General features: G+C 41.1%; 1 protein-coding gene across 2 annotated transcripts in view; it reads right to left on the reverse strand.

The window, feature by feature from the left end:
- ECPAS (Ecm29 proteasome adaptor and scaffold) overlaps window positions 1–21,492 on the reverse strand; it is a 135,369-nt gene that overhangs the window by 24,207 nt on the left and 89,670 nt on the right. For both annotated transcript variants that reach the window (XM_056117289.1, XM_056117290.1), the window contains 10 exons: window positions 19,915–20,060; window positions 19,432–19,486; window positions 16,842–16,956; window positions 16,157–16,225; window positions 14,453–14,570; window positions 14,015–14,182; window positions 11,631–11,710; window positions 10,861–10,966; window positions 8,986–9,033; window positions 1,400–1,521 (listed from right to left, as the gene is read on the reverse strand). In XM_056117289.1, coding sequence (XP_055973264.1) covers window positions 1,400–1,521; window positions 8,986–9,033; window positions 10,861–10,966; window positions 11,631–11,710; window positions 14,015–14,182; window positions 14,453–14,570; window positions 16,157–16,225; window positions 16,842–16,956; window positions 19,432–19,486; window positions 19,915–20,060 — 1,027 coding nt within the window. The remainder of the gene's footprint in view (window positions 1–1,399; window positions 1,522–8,985; window positions 9,034–10,860; window positions 10,967–11,630; window positions 11,711–14,014; window positions 14,183–14,452; window positions 14,571–16,156; window positions 16,226–16,841; window positions 16,957–19,431; window positions 19,487–19,914; window positions 20,061–21,492) is intronic.

Genomic DNA, 21,492 nt, shown 5'->3' on the forward strand with positions numbered 1-21,492 from the left:
TTCCCCTTTGTTATATTTTATTTGTCCACACTGGATGCATTCTGGTGGTACACTTAACATATTCCTTTGTCCATAGTACCTATCTACAGACTAAATTAAATTCACATTACTGTCCTAAAATAAAATATTTTTGTACATGAATTATTCCCTCACAAAAGGATATACATAATGACTGCCAATCTTCTTTTGTGCCTTTGAGCTTGGTTGACCTGAACTATCAAATATAAAATTTCTTATCAGCCTTTCACTTGTAGATTCAGGAGCTACTAACGAATATAATCTATACTATTTTACTGAGGATGAGGATAACATGACAGCAATATTACATTTTTATTACTCATTTGCTATCGCTCCAGCGCACAGCGGGTAGGGCGTTCGCCTTACAAGCGGCCAACATGGCCGACCCAAGTTCGATTCCTCTGCCCCTCTCGGAGAGCCCAGCAAGCTACCGAGAGTATTCGATATGCCAGACACAGTAACAACAAAGTCTCCAATGGAGACGTTACTGGGCCCGCTCGAGCAAATCGACGATCAACGGGAGGGCCTTTACCTTTATTACTCATTTGCACTCATTAGGTTAATTCTTCTTAAAAGGAACTTTCCCCCAAATAGGTGCCATGAAATATTGTTGGCAATATTAATTTAATCTAACTTTAAAAGTAAAATAAAAATGGAAACGTTCAAAATTTCAAGATAATCCCAGTTGTGAAGACTACATAATTAGGAATCTTCCATTGCTGAGTTCAATTTACTATGGCCACAGGTACCTAAATATGATCATATTTTTTAATATTTATTACAGGTGTTGGGCTGGAGCGATAGCACAGCGGGTAGATATTTGCCCTGCATGCAGCTGACCCGGCCGACCCAGGTTCGATTCCTCCGCCCCTCTCGGAGAGCTCGGCAAGCTACCAAAAGTATCTCGCCCACACGGCCAAGCCTGGCAAGCTACCCGTGACATACTCAATATGCCAAACACAGTAACAAGTGTCAAAATGGAGACGTTACTGGGCCCACTCCAGCAAATCGATGAACAACGGGGGGACAGTGACAGTGAGAGTGATTACAGGTTGTAAAATTTTATGTAAGCTAATAATCTATGAAATATCACTCAGTCTAGGTTCTGTGAATAATAAGTAGGAGCTGCAGAGTCACAGGAATATGCCTGCTAGGAAGAGAGGTCACTACTAATATAAATGCACACACCAAGGCAGAAGCAGAACAGCTAACGCTGGTCTGTAAGACAAGTTTCTGTAAGAAGGTTCTGACTGACAACTTTTATGCTCTTGGGTTACCTCAATGGATTCTCAAAATTTTTTTGAATCAAACATTCAAACTTTTAGTGTGTAACTAGAAACCACATAAATTCAACACACTCATTTCATCCGCTGATTCATACCTGAGGGCTCGAACTTCTGTCACAGGACTCATCATTCCTTTGTCCAGAAGGCAAGGCAGAAGGACAGCGATAGTTCTCTGGCCAGCTGCTCCTTTAGTAGGATCACACATTTTCACACAAACCTGGTGTGCAAAGAAATCGGGAATTAGTAAAAGTGGCCTCTCACGTACTGTGGCAGTCATCTCACACAATACTTCCTACTTCACATACCCCAAGGGTTAAAAAAAAAATCACAAAATGCTATGCTTTTTAAAATACTTGAGAAGAAAGAGAAGAATAAAATCTTGGACTAAATCCTTTCTACCTTCCAACAGAACCTATAGTAACATATTTTACTTTTTTTTAACCTTTGGTCTTTGAATTTGTAAACCAGAAAACAACTGAAAATGAAGTGAGAAACCTACTTAAAGACTATGAGGAAGATTTATGGTTTTATTATCATCATCATCATCAACAACCCTGAGTGGTGGAATTTCACAGAGGTCAAAATCACTATCTGAGAAGCACCTTGATTGGAAACCTGTTTTTAGGGCTGGGTTGTGAGTCTATGGTAGAACACTTGCCCTGCACATGTGAGGGAGGACTTAAGTTTGATCCCTGGCAGTACAAAAAAAAAAAAAAAACCAACTAAAACCAAACAAATAAAAAATACCCCGGCTTATGACTTACTAATGATGTGATTGACAGTACAATTTATGAATTAGAATGTAGTCTAATTTTAAAAAATCAGGTTCAAATGAAAAAAGTAGACTGTACAGACTACTGTAGCAGACTGTACCATTGTCCCTTTGAACTCATTGATCCATCCTCAACATTTCCTCTTTAAATATCTTTCAAAAAGTTTGCCAACCACATAAGTATGGAATGAACATATAAACACAGATGAACATGATAAAAAAAGAAACGAAAATATAGCAGTTGTAAGAGAAACGATAGGTGATACTTCTAAAATAAAGCATTTATCTACAAGGGCAAGTTAAAGTCATAACTTATATAAGGGTCAAGAACAGTTCCTCAGCCGGGTCCTGCCCACCTGGGCAGAAAGCTTCACATCTGCTGGTATTTTGCTAGTGCTCCTGCCAGGCACCCCGATAAAGCACTGGTCATATGATGGGGTGCCCAAAGACCCTCAGTGGAAGGAGTGGACTCCTGGCCCTGCCTACCTGGTCAGAAAAGCCTCAAATGCTGATCTGGCTGATCCTGTTCAGTATTCCTAACTGGTGCCCAGTTTCACAAATTCAGTGAGTGTAAGTGGGGACACTCAAAAACCCCAGTGGACACAGCAGAGCCCTGTTCCTGCCCACTGGTCATAAATATCTTGAAAGCGATCCATAGTGATCCTTGCTGTCAGAACAGCTTACCTCTGCACTGGACGTAATTGGCAGAGCAATCTGACCCAGGCTAAGAGTTTTGACATAGAATGAAGAAAGTACCAACCGGTCAGTGCCCCCAGAAAGTTCCCCAGATATGGGGGCTACAAATGGTAAACTGGAAAGACTCAACACAGTCACAACAGATGCAATGGGAATGCTGCTCCACTTCCCCCACCACTATGCTTAGCGTGCGAATTTAGTAGTCCTGAAGACTCAATCAGTAGTAGTCAACTATATAATCGTAAGAGGATAAGGGCTTTAAAGAGGAAATGTTGAGGATGGATCAATGAGTTCAAAGGGACAATGGTACAGTCTGCTATTAAACACAGATACTTGGGGCTGGAGTGATAGCACAGCGGGTAGGGCATTTGCCTTGCACGCAGGCAACATGGCCGACACAGGTTCGATTTCCAGCATCCCATATGGTCCCTTGAGCACCGCCAGGAGCAATTCCTGAGTGCATGAGCCAGGAGTAACCCCTGAGCATCGCCGGGTGTGACCCAAAAAGCAAAAATAAATAAATAAATAAATAAATAAATAAAAAATAAACCACAGACACTTTAATTAGAAATGACAACTAAAGAATTTGGCAAGTGAAATGAAACTCACAATGGAAGTCCTTGGCAACAGTGTTAACAGTAGCTGAAGGTACATCAGTGAACTTCACTATGATACAGAAAACAGCAGAATATGGGGGAGGGGGGTGAATACTCAAAATAAACAGCAGACAAAAGAACTTTGGATGAATTCAAGAGAGAAAACATTAAGAATCATCAAGGTCCCAGCAGAACAGGAAGGTAATTCCAACAAAGGAAAAAAAAAGTAAAATCCTAACTGAGAAACTGCCAGAGTTGAGAAGTGCATGTACCCAGATAAAGGGGAGTATCAGAGAAAAGAGATTCAGATAAAAAAAAAAATGATGAAAGTCAAAGCTAGAGATAGAATACTGAAAGCAGCAAGCTCAAGGAAGGAATGTATACACAAGGGGGCATCCTGAAGATTCACAGTGATTTATCAAGTAAGATGCTGCAAGCCCTAAGAAAATGATGGGATATAGTTTAAAACACAAACAACAACAAGAACAAAACCCTCAATGAAACAAACACCCCACCAAGAATATTTTCATTACAATCAGACTATCATTCAGATTTGAAGGAACAATACAGAGCTTCACGGGTAAACAACAGCTCAGGGACTTGAAAGACGCAAAACTAATTTTGCAAGAAGAACTGAAGGGGCTTTAAGACAAGACAGATCTCAAAAATAAACCAAACTTCTACAGAAAGAGAGCCAAAAACTCCATGATAATAATCCCACTCAATGTCAATAGTCTAAATGCTTATCAATTAAGAGAGACAGATTTCAAAATTGAATCCAACCCTTTGCTGCATCCATTAAGAAATACCAATTAAGAACACATTTGAATAGGCTGGGCAAATACATACTCCAAGTCAAAGGACAAAAGACAATATTTCAAGCAAGCCACTCCCTCAATAGGGCTGGTGTGACCATATTTCAAACAACAAAGACATCAGGCTAAAAACATTATAAGAGTCATGGATGGCCATTTCTTTACGATCAAAGACTATGTACATTAGGCAGTACTCACAATCCTAAACATTTAAGCACCTAGTGAATGACTTGTAAATCACTGCTAATATACTTGAAGAAAGACACTGATAACAACACAATACTAGTTGGAGATTGCAACACTGCTAAATCTCAAGACTAAATCTCAACAGAGGGGTTTAGCAGATATATGTAAGGCATTTTAATCGCCCCCCTAAATCAAATACATATTCTTTCCCAATATATATGGGGCATTTTCCTAGATAAATACCATGCTGGGTCACAGAACATACCTCCATAAAGTTAAGACAATAGAAACTACCATCTTCTCAGACCATGATGTGCTGAAAGTAGAAGTTAATCATGAACAGATACAGAGAAATAACTCAAACACCTGGAAATTAAACTGCTCACTACTGGACAACCAGTGAGTCAAAAAAGAAATCAGAGAAGAAATCAAGATTGCTGATTTCTTCCTGAAACAAAAGCAAATGTGTACTCTTCAAAAAGTCCATGGCTTTTTTACATGCAATAACAAAACAAAAGAAAGAGAAATTTAAAAATATCACTATTGTTCCTCTGAAAATCAAGTACCTAGGAATCAGCTTACAAAAGAGATAAAAGAGCTTTACAAGGAAAACCATAAAACAATAGTAAAAGAAGTGGAAATAAGGAAATGTAAACACATCCCTGCTCATGGATTGGGAGAATTAACATCATCAAAATGGCAATATGCCCCAAAGCACTATACAGATTCAATGCAATTCCTATAACAATATGCAAGACATTTTCCAAAGAAGTAGATCCAACACTCCTGAAATTGACATGGAACAATTACCTGCCCGGTTCAACCACCAAACAGCCAAAGCAATCCTTGGGAAAAAGAAGATGGGAGGGCACTGCTCTCCCCATCTTCAAATTGTACTACAAAGCTGTAGGAATTAAAATAGCACGTGGTAATTAAAACTGGAATAAAAGCAGAGAATTGGAAACACAGAAACAAATCCTCAGGACAGCTAATCTTCATCAAAGGAGGAAAAGTATGAACTAGAGCAAGGAAAGCCTCTGAAGCAAGCGGTGCTGAGAACACTGGTCAGCCACATACAAAAAAATGCATTCATACCATAACACCGTGCACAAACCTCAAATCAAAATGGATTAAAGACCTCAATATCAGACCTAAGCCCATAAATTACACTGAGGAAAACATAGGCAGACCTTTCCTTGACACTGAAGTTAGAGGCATCTTCAAGGAGTCAAAACCGTTTCCAAGCAAATTAAAGCAAAGAGAGACAAATGGGACATTCAGTTAAGAAGGTTCTGCGCCTCAAAAAACGTGATGACCAGAATACAAAGCTATCTCCCACACTGGGAGAAATTATTTACCCATCACTCATCTGTAAAGGATAATATCTAAGGTATATAAAGCACTGGTAGAACTTTACAAGCAAAAAAAAAAATCTAATCCCATCAAAAATCCCATCAAAAGAGATGAGATGAACAGAAAATTCCTCAAAGAAGACATCAAATGCTCAGCAATAATCGAAACAAGAAATCACCTCACACCAGAGAGGTACAGATCAAAAATAACAAGTGTTGGTGTAGAACATTCACTGTTGTTGAGAATGTCAACTGGTCCAGCTTTTTTGAAAATATGGACAGCCCTCAAAATACCAGGAATTGGACTTCCATATGACCCAGCAAATTCCCTTCTTGAAATGTATCTCAAGGACTCAAATACAATGCAGAAAAGTCATATGCATTTCTATGTTTACTGCACTACTACTCACAATAGCCAAAATCTGGAAACAACCCAAGTGCCCAAGAACATATATGACTGGATAAAAAACTATGGTACGTATACACAACAGAATGTAAGACCTTTACCTGATGCTAGCACAGGCCCATAGAAGGCTGGATCCCCCGCTGGGAGAAGCTCCAGAAGGAATACGGGCCAGGAAACAGTATCAAAGAAGACCATCAACTGTTCCCAACTCTACCCTCTAGACAACTACTCTAGCAGCAGACTCTTCCCACGTAGAAAGTCCCACTTGGGGCGACTTTGGAGAAGCCCTAGACATGTCAACTTGAACAAAGGAAGCACATGCATCTGCTGCCTATGCCCATGTGTTGCTGCTAACCACATATGGTACCTGAGCACATGCATTGCCCTACCTCCCCTCTTGAGAGGGTACTTTCATGCTTTCCTGTCTAATGCCAGGATGTGTACCAGGGCTCCCACTCCACTCTGGAAAATTGACACTATTCTGCCATAAGAAAAGATGAAAGTATGAAATTTGCTACATGTGGATGGATCTGCAGAGTATCATGTTGGTTTACGTAATTCAAAGGAAAAGAGGCTGACACAGAATAATCTCTCAGATACAGGATATAAAGCAACATAGTAGAGGAATAACAAATGCCCAAAACCGATAGAAATGAAGACAATGGGGGTGGAAACAACAGAGTAACAATGGTGGACAGAAGTGGTCAACCAAGAGGAGGAGGGGGTGTTGAAAGATCGTAAAGTGTTATGTATGAAACCCTATCGGTAGTAGTCTATAAACCACAGTACCTATAATTTTTTTTAGAAGTACCTATCATAGAGTCAAAATGAGGACATGAGGAACAGACTGGTGTTGGAACACTGTATGCCTGAGACTCAATCATGAATAATACTGTAATTCATGGTAATTAAAGGCCCTCCCGTTGTTCATCGATTTGCTCGAGCGGGCCCAGTAACGTCTCCATAGGAGACTTTGTTGTTACTGTGTCTGGCATATCGAATACTCTCGGTAGCTTGCCGGGCTCTCCGAGAGGGGCGGAGGAATCGAACTCGGGTCGGCCATGTTGGCCACTTGTAAGGCGAACGCCCTACCCGCTGTGCTATCGCTCCAACCCGTGGTAATTAAATAATAATAATAAAAGTTCATAATTAGAAAAAGCCAGAATTATAGTGCACTAAAAATACTCGTAATTTTAGTGTAAAAGTATCCCTGCTTCGGGGCGACTAAAACCTCATGGGAAGGGGGGCGTTCCGGTCCGTCCTTCACGCCCTACCGAGGTCACCAGTTGCCCCCCACGAGCGGCTCTCCAGCACGGCCACAGCCCCAGAAGCACAAGGACTTAATGCAGAACCCAGCAGCTTGGAGCAGAAAAGTGAACGGACTATGCGTTAATCCAGGCCATCAAATCTGCTGGAGGGGAAAGGGTGTTGCCCCATTCGCCCTCTCCTCTCTGGAAAGAAAGATGGCGGCCACATGGGAGCCTTGTGGACAGCAGGCATGAGCCGGGGGAGCGGGGGCGACTAAAACCTCATGGGAAGGGGGGCGTTCCGGTCCGTCCTTCACGCCCTACCGAGGTCACCAGTTGCCCCCCACGAGCGGCTCTCCAGCATGGCCACAGCCCCAGAAGCACAAGGACTTAATGCAGAACCCAGCAGCTTGGAGCAGAAAAGTGAAAGGACTATGCGTTAATCCAGGCCATCATGTCTGCCCAGAGGGGAAAGGGTGTTGGTCCCTTCCGCCCTCCTCCCTCTGGAAAGAAAGGTGGCGGCCACATGGGAGCCTTGTGGACAGCAGGTATGAGCCGGGGGTGTGGGGGCGACTAAAACCTCATGGGAAGGGGGGCGTTCCGGTCCATCCTTCACGCCTTACCGAGGCCACCAGTTGCCCCCCACGAGCGGCTCTCCAGCATAGCCACAGCCCCAGAAACACAAGGATTTAATGCAGAACCCAACAGCTTGGAGCAGAAAAGTGAACGGACTATGCGTTAATCCAGGACATCAAATCTGCTGGAGGGGAAAGGGTGGTGCCCCATTCGCCCTCTCCTCTCTGGAAAGAAAGATGGCGGCCACATGGGAGCCTTGTGGACATCAGGTATGAGCCGGGGGTGTGGGGGTGACTAAAACCTCATGGGATGGGGGGCGTTCCGGTCCGTCCTTCACGCCCTACCGAGGTCACCAGTTGCCCCCCACGAGCGGCTCTCCAGCACGGCCACGACTCCAGAGCACAGAAACCAATTTCTTAACTATCTGACTTTCAGTAGAAATACTTCCAGGGTCAATAAGTAAAATAGCAGAAATCCAAAACCAACATTTAATTCTTGAACCCAGCTGTAGAAAGCAAATCACGTCACAATGCTTTTTCAGCTTGTCTGATTTGGGGGGGGGAGGGTAAACTAAATAATAGTGGTGAATCTTTTGTTGAAACAATGAATCTAATCAAAGCAGATAGAGTGTTAACTAGAATTCATCTGCCCCACAGGGACTGGGAGGGGTGGGGGGTGGGGTTTTATTGGGGTTCTTCATGGTAAAAAAAAAAAGTATTGGTAAAGGGAAATGTGTTTGATATTTGCATGACTGAGACCTAAACCTGAAAGCTTTGTAACCTTTCCCACGGTGATTCAATAAATAAAAAAAAAAAAAAAAAAAAAAAAAACAAAGACCTAGAAATTAGACCAGAACCCATAAAAAAAAAAAAAGTATCCCTGCTTCTCCTTCAATGCAAAACAGGTAACTATACAATGAAGTCAACTATATTGTAACTATGTCATTTTATATGACAAAATACCATGCAGCCTTGTTGTCAATTTCACATAAAAAACTTTGCTACTTTAACCCCAGTACAAATAAGGAGTTTTCACCTTGCTTAGAGTTTTCAACGCAAGTTCTGCTGCTTTCCGTACAGACTCCTAGAAAAGAGAAAAGTATAATGTTACACAAGTTCGAGAGTTTCATTTTCGTCTAATTAGCATTATTCGCCTCCAGCTCTACAGAAATTAGTGAAAATCCCCACACTCAATGGCAGAATGAAAATGTTACATTAGACATACTCTTCCTTTCAAGAAACATTATCATGCAATTTTTAAAATTAGTAGGACTTAGAGAAATCTTACAGATGTAACTATTAAACCGTAACAGTTCAATGAGAGCAGCAAAATATAAAGTTTTATGTAAGGATTCTGAACAACTTTTAAAAATCACCAATAAATAGGGACCGAGGACACAGCTCATGTGGCAGAGCACATGCCTGGCATGTATGAAGCCCCGAAAACAATCCCTGAAGCGCCTGAAGACAATGTTCCTTACTAAAACAAAAACAAGAGTATGTTTTAGATACATACATTTTGATGGATGCTGCGGGAGGATGTATGCTGAGGGAGACAGCTCAAAGGTCTAGAATATATGCTTGGGTCAGTCCCAACCATCACACGGCCCTCTCGAGCATCACTGAGCAGGCCCTTCCTCAGAAACAAACTACGACGATTAAAGAGGCCAGGGAAATCACTCAGCTGCAAGAGTGCACACTTCCCATCTGCTGAGGACTTCGATTCAAACTCTGGTACCACATGCTTACCAAAGCACTGCCCAGAGAGGCGTTCGAGGCCTTCCAGGCCGAACAACAAAAAGAATCAATCCTCAAGGGCCCAGGATCCAACTTGGTGTCACAAAGCATCTGCCTTGCAATACCTGAATCAATTGGCACTCCTCAATGCAGCAAGCAGGATCCAGCAGGTGTGCTGCCTGGGATTCAGGGAACATAACACTGTGCGTGCTCCACACTTAAAGGAGCAACTGTGCACACACTGCAACTAAGAATGCTGAGGCTGGAGAGAGAGTCCATCCAGGAGGACGCTGGTCTTGGACTCGGCCCAGCTGAAATCATCAGAAGCTAATGTGTCAGCACTCTAAGTAGACATGTGAGCCCTGGCAGGCACCACAGAACAAAACTCTGTGTGACCACCGGTACCATGACGGTAATGAAAGGGAAGGTGAAGGAAAAATAGAAAATAAAATCAATAACACTTTTAACAATTCTAATAAAGAAAAAAAAAAATCAAAACTGAGTACCTAATTTTAATTATTAGATATCAAAATATCTAGAAATGTATAGAATAAAAAAAATCAGAAGAATTAGTCATGTTATTTGGGAATGACTGATCCAATTTCTAAAACTAATCAAAGTAGATTTATCTTTTATTATCTTAAAGCTTATTCCTAATCAACAGCATGAGATTTCCACAGAGAGTCGTGTGGAAGCTACATAATTTTTAAGGTAAGAAAAAGAAAAAGGGGAAAAAAGTTAACCAAGTTTAAATCAAAATATCTGCAACTTCACTGACATATCAAGATAAATTTTTGAAAAGAAATTGTGGTGCTGATGGCCACTTAATACCTCCATTGCAAACCACAACATCCTAAAGGAAAGAGAGAGCAAAAGGGAATGCCCTGCCACAGAGGAGGGGTGGGTGGGAGGGCTACTGGGTTCATTGGTGGTGGAGAATGGGCACTGGTGAAGGATGGGTACTCGATCATTGTATAAGTGAAACCCAAGCAGGAAAGTTTGTAAGTCTACAATTGTACCTCATGGTGTTTCACTAATAAAAAAAAAAAATTAAAAAATAAAAAGAAATTGTGGTGTATTAAAATTGTCTGGAATTTAAATTTTGAAACACAAAATATAAACTTTGATAATTTAAGCTCTTCTATAAATACATGCAGATTTAATTCGGTAATACCTTTATGTCATCTTGTACTCTAAAAAGAGTTTCCCAAATTTCTGGCAGTTTATCAATGATGTCATCTAGTGGTCTTCCTCTCAATAAATCATTCAAAGCTAAGCAGCTGAAAATAAACAATTTGGTTTCAAATATATGATAAAGGAAGCTAAAGGTTTTACTATGACTCATACATACCAAGTAAGAATACGAATTTGTTTCTATTCCTGTCTAAAGCCATCTTCACTCCCGACAGCAATGCCTGTTCCCCTCTTTGGTGCCTCACATTTACCACAGGAATATGGAATTTACAGTTATTCAATGTCTGTTTCCCACAATTACAGTAAAGTTTCTTTATAATTAATTATGTATCACTTTATAAATTACCACTGACCCACAATACCAAGCATAAATCAGGCAGTGAATAAACAGAAATTGTTTGTATATATCTATTATATACAGAAATACATAAAGATATTATGGATAAAGTTGTACCTAAATGCTACCCTAAAAAGTGAGGACCGTATAAACATGATCTTATATATCTTATACACAATATATATAAGTACATGCAAAACATTTTGATACCTAAAAATTCAAACCTAAAACCACTTTAGGAAAAACATTCACTGAAGTTTAAACAGTTAAAAACAAAACAGAACTTAAATTACAAAAAATATTTTTCAGTGACACTAAGTTACTGCTTCTGCACCAAGTATAAAGCTTGGAAGTTTGAAGGAAAAAAAATGTTTACTTATATTTGACTATCTACATATTTCCAAGAATGGTACCTGGATTCTCGAACTCGCCACATGTTGCTGGTAAGGTTCTTAATCAAATCTTGAAGAATTTCCTTCAAATACTTATCCACCTAACACAAGTAAAAGAATAATTAAATATGCAAGACCAACAAATCATTCCTCTCTCAACAGACAGATATGGAACAACGTGAGTGTTTCTCAACCGAAGGTCCTTTCACACTTGGTTGCTTAAAGCTGACAAAGTGATCTTTCTAAAATGCAAGCCTGCTCCTCTTATTTTTCGCTGGGCATGAGAACAAAGTCTAATCACCTTGAAACAAAGTCCTCTGTAAAACTTCTGCTCCTAGGTTTCCTATGCTGTCTCCCCTCCACTCCTTTTAGTTTCCCATCTCCATTCCTCGACACGTGCCACTCTTCCCACAGTTCTCTCGCTAGCTTACTCCCATTAGTCATTAACAATTCAAGTCAGGTTATCACCGCCTCTGAAACAGGAAACAGGCCCTTTGTTTTCGTTCCCAAAGGACCTTGATAAGGCACATCCTACCTAACCCGACAAAGGACAGGGACAGGTTTTCACTTGTCTTTGCATCACTAGAAGCTTGCATTATACCTATCACATAATGAATTATTATTGTCAAAAATGAGATGGGTTTAATCTTTTAAGCTTCTGTTTTATTTTTATGAGCAGTTACAACTTAGAAATAACAACACAACGATGGTAGACTCATTTTATACTGACCACTTTTTTTCCCCACTTTTACCTTTAAATTAGAAGCTTTGCTATCCTTATAAAGTTTGGAGGGGAAAAAAGACAAGTAAATAACTCCACTGGAATTTAACAACTGATTTATTTCTAAGAGACTTCTCTACATTCAGTATGGAGACCACATCCACACTTGCAGCTTCACCAATCACTCACAGAGAGATGATACTCATCCCCCAAAAGCCTAGGCCCACGCTCTCAACTCTTATCTTGGTCAACCCAGCTAGCAGGGCGCTAGCCTTGCACACAGCAACCCAGGGTTGCTCCCTGGTACCACAAGTATTTGTCTGAGGACTACCAAGAGAGATTCCTGAGAGCAAGCCAGGAGCAAGCTGCTGGGTGTGGCCGAACCCCTACCCTCTCCGCCCACTCCTCCGACACAAGACCTATTCTAGACATGTACAGTGTAAGTTATCTTGAAACAGCATCAAAATGATGTTTTTGTCCATAAGGAAGTGAAATGTCAGGTCACATACATGTCATATCTGAGCCAAAAATATGACAGGGAATAATCACAAGAAAGGTAATATGTATGGTTACAGAGGCCAAGTGTTTGCCTTACATGAATAAGGCCATAGAATGGATTCCCTGCACCAGCCCTCAATCTAGGTAATCCAAGCATGCAACCCAAACCAAACATCGCAACCAGGCATATGAGGCCCAAAGCTGCAACAAGTATGTGACACCTATCCTTCCACCCCCAAACACTGCAACCATGACAATGACAAAAGAAGTGAACAGGAAGATCCTAAAAAAAAAAACATTTTAGAAACAAAACAAAGCAAAACACCATGAGTTGAGGAATTAGTTCAAAGAGCTGAAGACACACCTGGCATGCACCAGGTCCAGAATCCCATTCCTGCACCTCATGACCCCACCCAACACAACCAACTACCAAGGTGGTGGAGGCCCCAAGTACTGCTGGGGTAGCTCTGGTGGTCAATGTGACACTTAGTGCCCATGAATTGATGAGTCGATAGAAAGAAAAATACAGAGAGTAAAAAGGATTCAGAGATAAGCCTTGGAGGAATCTAAAACTGAGGATGGAATATGAGAATACCAGATGGCTACAAGGGAAAAAAAAAAACAGAAAAACAAACAGAGAATGAGTAAAATTGCCTCTTTCCTCAGTTACCTCCTTCACAGTGTGACCTCTTGAACTGTAACTTATTCTCCACTGCATCAACAGGACCTATCAACATACAGTATTCTCTTGGACACTGTTCCCTAATACGCTGCCTTTTCCTTAACCTGTCACCCAACAGACCTTAAGACTGTCTGCACTTTTTGTTTGTTTGTTTTCTGGTTTTAGGATCACACCCAGCAATGCTATAGAGCTTATTCCTGACTCTGTGCCCAGGGATCACTTCCTGGTGGGGCTCAGGAGACCATATGTGGTGCCAGGGATCAAAACCTGGTCAGTCACATACAAAGCAAATAACTTAACGTCTGTGCTCTCTCTCTAGCCCCTAAATTATTTGTATCTTTGAGGGGGTTCAATAAATATCACCATGAACATACTTAATATCTTGAAAAGAAAGCAAGGAGCAAATATGTACTTGTTTAATAAAAATATACAACAAACAAAGGAAGACGAGCACTGAGCATAATTTCTGTGTATAAACTTGGACTAGGGTTCACAGATACTTGCCATTGATTTGTCGGTGACCAGAGCATTCCAAATACTCGTCATAGCTTGTCGAACACCGAGGTTGGGATCAAACTGATACCGATAAAGACGGGGAACTAGCTGAGGCAGAAAAGGAGCCAGCTGTTCTCCAGCTCTGGTAGCAATTACGTTAAAACCAAAAGCAGCACCCTAAAAAATAAGAAAGGACTCTAATACATCTATCACAATGAAATATCAATATACTTAAAGAGATGACCATGAAATTCTCCCTCCCAAATTTGTCCTTGAAAAGGGTCTACTTTACAGAGTGTCCCAGGTTTACCAATCAGTGGTAGCTGCTGTGTAATAGCCTGGTGCCCCCTGGTTTACAATCCACACAGTCATCAGTAGTCACTGCCAAAGCAGTAAATTTGGCTAGAGAGAAAGTAAAACATAAACTGCCCAGTGACAGCAACTTACCTTCCTAGAGTTCCACATTGCGTGATGGTTGGCTAAATTCATAAATTTATACACCAGGTCTGGCTGGCTGAGATCACTTGCCAGAGAACAAAGCTCCTTGTACGTGGAGAGGCCCTGGCTTAGGAACAAAGGAAAAAGTATGTAACAACCTCTTTCTCTTTCTTAGCCAAATACAAATTATACTCCCAATATTACTAAGACATTTTAAAATTATATTTTCATTATACTTCTAGCATTGAGTTGTTACATACCATAAAGAATCAGACTGAGAAGAAAAATAAGTCACTAAACGCACTTTCTCAGCAAGATCTAATGAATGAACTGAACTCACTCAATGCAATTCCACAGACACAAAGTCCTCACTCCACTTGGATGTAGCGCACTAATTTGTAACTGTATTGTACACAGATCTCTCCATAGTTATTAGAGTTATTTGGAGATAAATTCTGCTAGGGCACCCCGATCCTTTTCATTTCTCGGAGATCTGTTAACTTTCTTTTAAGCAAAGAGCTTTTACTCATATACCTTTTCCATTTGCCAATTATTTATAGAGCAAAGTGAGATCTTTAAGGAAGTGGAGCAACAATATAGCAGGCAAGGTACTTGCCTTGCAGTTGGCCAACCTGGGTTTGATCCCTGGCATCCCATATGGTCCCCCATCCCCACCAGAAGTGTATCCTGCGTGCAGGAATAAGCCCAGAAGTACGCCCTGAGCACAGCTAGAAGTGCACAGACCACTCCCCTCTCCAAATTATTTTTAAAAGAGATCTTTCTAAGAACTCAGGAGACTATAACAAGTGTCAGGAATGAGAAAACTTTCTCCATGTTATGAAATATGTCCAGAGCCAGAGCAGTCTGCTGCTCTGTAACATTAAGGATAGTAGAGAACAGGGTTTTATGTGATGCCATATATAGCAAGGCATGCTTTGCCTGACTTTTAGAGAAAAAGTAACAGCAGGCCTCTAATATCAGTAGAAAGATAAGAAAAAGGTGGTAAGACTCTAGGAATTAATTCTAGAATGCTAAACTGGTACACTCCAAGATACAGATGTAGAGTTGCTTCTGCCAGAAAATTGAGTGCAGTGGATGCCAAGGTATGTTACTATCTCGTCTCAGAACTCATAGACTAGAGGCTGACTGAACTATCATCAGGGGCTGAATCAAGAATATAGGGATTAAAGCATCTGCCTACACAGGAACACCCCAGGCACTGCCAGGAGTGATCCCAAACACAGAGACAGGAGTAAGCCCTGACCACCACAGGATGTGGCCCGAAAACAAACCAAAAAAAAAAAGGGCCTATGGTTTAACATCCCTAGAAGCAGCCTGCCACCATAACACAATAAGGTATGAGACCTAATGGAAGGTCACAAGGGTCTGCCCTTCAAAGGAGGACAACTGATAAGGATTTTCCCAGTGCAGCTCCACTGCCCTCAAGAAATTATTCTCTGCTTAAGTCTTACAAGCACCTGAGCTCCTTCTTGGGTCTCTGGCCTAATCTGCTTTCTCTTAAACTTCTACCATAAAAATCTCCATCTTATTTCCTAGGAAACCCAATCTAAGACACTAGACTTCTTCTAGTACAAGTTTTCTTTTTCTATCTTACATGCATAATTTCCTAGGGAGAACAAAAATAAAGTTTTGAGTGCTCTATCACCAAATTAAAGATCTCTACAAGAACTAATGGTTAGATCTCACACTTACCCATCGGGGGTTTTGCCAAGGCCTCCTCCTTGAAATACCACTGTCTCTCCAGAAACTTCATGTTTTGCTCTAAATTAGAACATGAAGAATTTGAAACAGCCTCAAATTTTCATGACAACATTCAACTAATTGATATAATTCATCTGTAAAATGATAAAATTTCCTATCTAATACAGATTGTATTAAAACTATCCTTTCTATTAAGCTTCAAGTTTAATATAATGAACTAGTCTGGAATGAACAAATTAAAAGATATAAAAGACATTCCATATAAAGTCACACTAAACAAAAACTGGTCATACACTAAGAACTATTTTCTACTAGGGCAAGCATCATAAAATAATAACCAAATACAGGAAAGATTTCTCCTTTCATCCCCGTCTCAGATCAGAACGAATGGTATACAAGCTTTTTTACCACGTTGTAAACTTGTTTTGAGGTTATTCAATTTTCAAAGCCAAGCTAAACTGGCTAATTTCTAAAAAAGAAGCTTATTTTAGCGTCACAGAACAGTAAACACTGAATAATTAAGTTGCTGTTGACAGTCACAATCTTTGACTTGCAAATTAGAAAAAAACTTGATAAACAGGAAAAGGGAAAGTTGAATTTTCCTTCTTATATATGCTCAATCTGTCACAAATCTTGGCCTACGTGTTCAAATTTGAAATTTTCAAGTTTATCATACCTTTTGCCAGTCATGAGGGTTTCTACAAGTGTAGAAACTAATTCCTGTTGATCTTGCTCATTGCCTAGTTCATAAACCAATCCAAGGCCTTTTGAGGCAACATCTTGGCTAAGTTCTATGAAAAAAAAAAAAGGCACACAAAAATTACTTTAAGAAAAGAAATCTAGGAAGCGTTCAGCATAAGAGAAGGAACACATGGAGGGTGCGGGATCCCGGAGGAAAAGAAAAAAAGAAAAAACAGGTTCCAAAAAGAGCCGAGATCACCCGCAAGTTCCAGATGGAGTAGGTGCCGCATCCTGCCTCCCCCAGATGGAACCCCGGTGACCAGAAGCCTCTACAAACACAGCTCGAGTATGCGGGAACGAGGACTTTTTCTCAAAACCGCGCGGCCACTTATGCGGCCGCGCGACATCTCTCTGTATACAAAGTGATCAATGAGAAGTAAACCACCCAGTCTTTCTCCCTGAAAGTCAGAGTTAAGTTTGGAGCACAGCCACGGCCCCAGAAGCACAAGGACTTAATGCAGAACCCAGCAGCTTGGAGCAGAAAAGTGAACGGACTATGCGTTGATCCAGCCCATCAAGTCTGCCGGAGGGGAAGGGGTGTTGCCCCATTCGCCCTCTCCTCTCTGGAAAGAAAGATGGCGGCCACATGGGAGCCTTGTGGACAGCAGGTATGAGCCGGGAGTGTGGGGGCGACTAAAACCTCATGGGAAGGGGGGCGTTTCGCTCCGCCCTTCACGCCCTACCGAGGCCACTGGTTGTCCCCCGCGAGCGGCTCTCCAGCACGGCCACGACTCCAGAACACAGAAAGCAATTTCTTAACTATCTGACTTTCAGTAGAAATACTTCCAGGGTCAATAGGTAAAATAGCAGAAATCCAAAACAAACGTTTAATTCTTGAACCCAGCTGTAGAAAGCAAATCACTTCACAATGCTTTTTCAGCATGTCTGATTTGGGGGGGGGGGGGGGGGGGGGTAAACTCTAAATAATAGTGGTGAATCTTTTATTGAAACAATGAATCTAATCAAAGCAGATAGAGTGTTAACTAGAATTCATCTGCCTCACTGGGATGGGGAGGGGTGGGGGGTGGGGTTTTATTGGGGTTCTTCATGGTAAAAAATAAGTATTGGTAAAGGGAAATGTGTTTGATATTTGCATGACTGAGACATAAACCTGAAAGCTTTGTAACCTTTCCCACAGTGATTCAATAAATTAAAAAAAAAAAAAAAGAAAAGAAATCTAGTAAAAAGTATTTCTAGTCATGAAATTTACATACAAGTGGTGCTACATGGAAAGTATCATGTTAAGCGAATTGACCAAGAAAGAGAGGGATAGACAAAGAAAGATTGCATTCGTCTGGGGAACATAAAGTAACAAAATAGGAGACTAACACCCAAGAATGGTCGAGATTAGTACCAGGAATTTTGCTCCATGGCTTGGAGGCCAGCCACACATGCTAGGGGAGAAGGAAGCTCAGATAGAGAAGGGAGCACCAAATAAAGGGTGTTGGGAGGATCCTCCCAGGATGGGAGAAGCATGCTGAAAGTAGACTATAGACCAAACATGATTACCACCCATTGCCTCTTTTGCAAACCACAACTCCCAAAAGCAGAGAGAGAACAGAAGCGAATGCCCTGCCACAGAGGCCGGGTGGGATGGGGGAGATGGGGGGTGGGAGGCATACTGGGATCCTGTGGTGGTGGGAAATGGGCACTGGCGGAGGGATGGGTATTTGATCATTGTATAATTGAAACCCACGCACAAAATTTGTAAGTCTACAACTGTACCTCATGGTGTCTCACTAATAAAAAAATAAATTTTAAAAAAAAGCATTTCTAAAACTATAACATTAACATGGTAAAGATACAAAAATAGAATCAATTTGCTATTTTTTTTATATCTGCTACTTTGGGACCCGAGGTATAGTACAGTGGGGAAGGCGTTTGCCCTGCACACAACCGAGCCGAGTTCAATCCCTGGTATCCCATATGGTTTCCCCAGCACTGCCGGGAGTGATTGCTGAGTGCAGAGCCAGGAGTAATCCCTGAGCACTGTCAGGTGTGACCCAAAAAGAAAAAAAAAAAATTGTTAAACAATTTTATTATTAAATAACAAGCAAACAAGTTTGGAAGGCATAGCACCGAAGTGTTACTATGAATAAGAACTATATTCACAGAAGAACCAAGTCACAAACCATACAACACTATAGGGCCTTGGAGCACGCAAGGTTAGTAGCAAAAGTAACAATTACAAGTAGAACACATAAAAGTTTTGAAAAATACAATACAAATATCACAAGTTTAAAATAATTTATAAGTCTACAATTTAAATGTCAAATGCAGTACTTATATTTACTACTTAAAGTCAAATTATAAAGACAAAAAAGCAACCAGAAGTAGAAGAAAGCTCTTATCTAGTAAAGATACTAATGTTAAAATGGTTCTTAGCTCCGCTTTTAAGTGAAAAACTGAATAATCTAACTAAATAAGAATTACTTTCTCTACCCTCCCTTTGATATTCAGATTTTTCACATTTTAAAATACAAATTTAGTGAAGGTTGGAAAACAAATATTTTTCAATGACCTACCATCATTTTCTGACAAGACTGAAACAAATGCACTCTGAATTTCTTTAAGATGAGACTGAAAAAAATAAAAAAAGACATTAGAACACTGAAACTCAAACTCTATGATGGAGAGACTGTTGCTTTCAGGGTAACAAAACATGAATTCTTACCACCCACAGCAGTCATAAACCTTGATATCCTCACATCTTTGAAAGTGGTCAAATTACCTGAAGTTATATCACTTACCGGATAATTTAAAGTCAAGTATTTTGAGCCTCCCCATTCTTAACATTTTTTTTCTGACTTTATACTTTCAAGTGTAGAAGATTCATGATCCAGAGATCACATGCAGAACCATTTTTTCCTATCCCTTTATGTACAGTTTATTTCCAACTATCTGCTATTGGTTAACAGCTCTCACTGTTAGCAGCTCTCGTTTTTTCTCCTAGGACTTTTTAATTCTAAAGACTGTCTAACCAACTCTCAAAGCCTACTGTGACTTACCTTTACTTCCTGATGAGAACTCAGCTTCCTCACAAGGGAGAGGAGCCAGATGCAAGCCGCCTGTCTCACATGTGGATTAGGGCTAATGATATGTTTATTTAAAATCATATCCAGCACCCAGGGAACGACATCATTCACTTTTGCGCCTAAAAAAAGCAAATAAACATAATTTAAGCAACTGAATAGTTTGCAAAAACAAAATTAACTTCAGGGAAAGGCAAGGCCACAACGGCCAAAAAGAACAGTGCTGGGGAACACACCTATGGCATCAACACCAAGAATGCAAGAGCATTTCAAGACAGGTCTCCTGAGGAAACCAAAGCAGACAGTCAGTGCCTAAAGGAAACGTGGCTCCAGAGAACACAGAGCTGTCGACAAACCTGCTCAGCATCAGGAATGCTTGCCTGGGTGAGGAGGAAGGAAGGGCGGTACAAGAGAGAAGAGACACGGTGAACTGCTATCAGACATAAACAGCAACCGAAGGCAGGAGAGTCCTAAGTGCAAAGGTTTTCTAGAATCTCTGCTTTATGCACGCGCTCTCCGAGTTAAAAATAGACTCGGGTTTTCTGACCTCAGTAGAGTGAGGTCCGAGTACGCTGGTGCAACTGGAAGCAGCCACAGCTGAGATTCCGGCCACTGGACCGGACTGCAGCTGGCCTCCACCCAGTGCCCGAGCTGCCACAGGCCGACACGACAGCTTCATGCTGCTTCTTACAGAACTCGACTCTGTACTGAACTCACCAAGTTGCAGAGTCTCAACCTGTTAAGCCCCAAAAAAGGATGCAACCACATGTGGCGTGGACAGGGAATAGCCCTTTCTGTTTTTTCTTTTTAGTTATTGCTAAAGGATTGTTTATTGTTCAACTACAAATTTCCATAGATTGTGTAGCACAGAAGTTCAACAGTATGAGCCTCCCTGGCCACTGGGCCCAGGGTAGTTGAAATTCCATTTGAATTCAGATACCTAAGAAACCAACACTATTTCTTAACTTTATTTAAATACATGATTTACAAAGCTGTTCAGAATACGCTTGTTTCAGGTATTCAATATTCCAACTTAGCAGTCCTACCACCAACGTGCCACTTACCTCCACCAATATCCCCAGTTTCCCACCCACCCCAATGCTTGCTGCCTTAGTTATTTTTTTTCCAGATTGAATCACCGTGAGCTTCTTACAAAGCTCTCCTGTTTGAGTTTCAGTCATACAATGATCGAACACCCATCCCTGCACCAGTGCACATTCTCCACCACCAATGTCCCCAGTATCCCCCCCCTCCCCTTCCCAGACGGGCAGTTTCCCTCTTACTCTTTCTCTACTTATGAGCATTACGGTTTGTAATACAGATACTGAGAAGCCACCATGTTCGGTCCTTTATCTACTTCAGCACGCATCTCCCATCCCAAACAATCCCTCCAACCATCACTGACTTAGTGATCCCTTCTCCATCTCAGCTGCCTTCTCCTCCAGCTCATAAGGAATAGCCATGTCTAAGGTAACCCCACTGGACAGAGCCACAGAGTGTCCTCGACTCACAGGGTAGCAGCCTTGGCCTCATTACCCCACAGTTCACATTGGC

Source organism: Sorex fumeus, unplaced genomic scaffold (genome assembly GCF_029834395.1).
Source record: "Sorex fumeus unplaced genomic scaffold, SorFum_2.1 ptg000034l, whole genome shotgun sequence".
NCBI lineage: Eukaryota > Metazoa > Chordata > Mammalia > Eulipotyphla > Soricidae > Sorex > Sorex fumeus.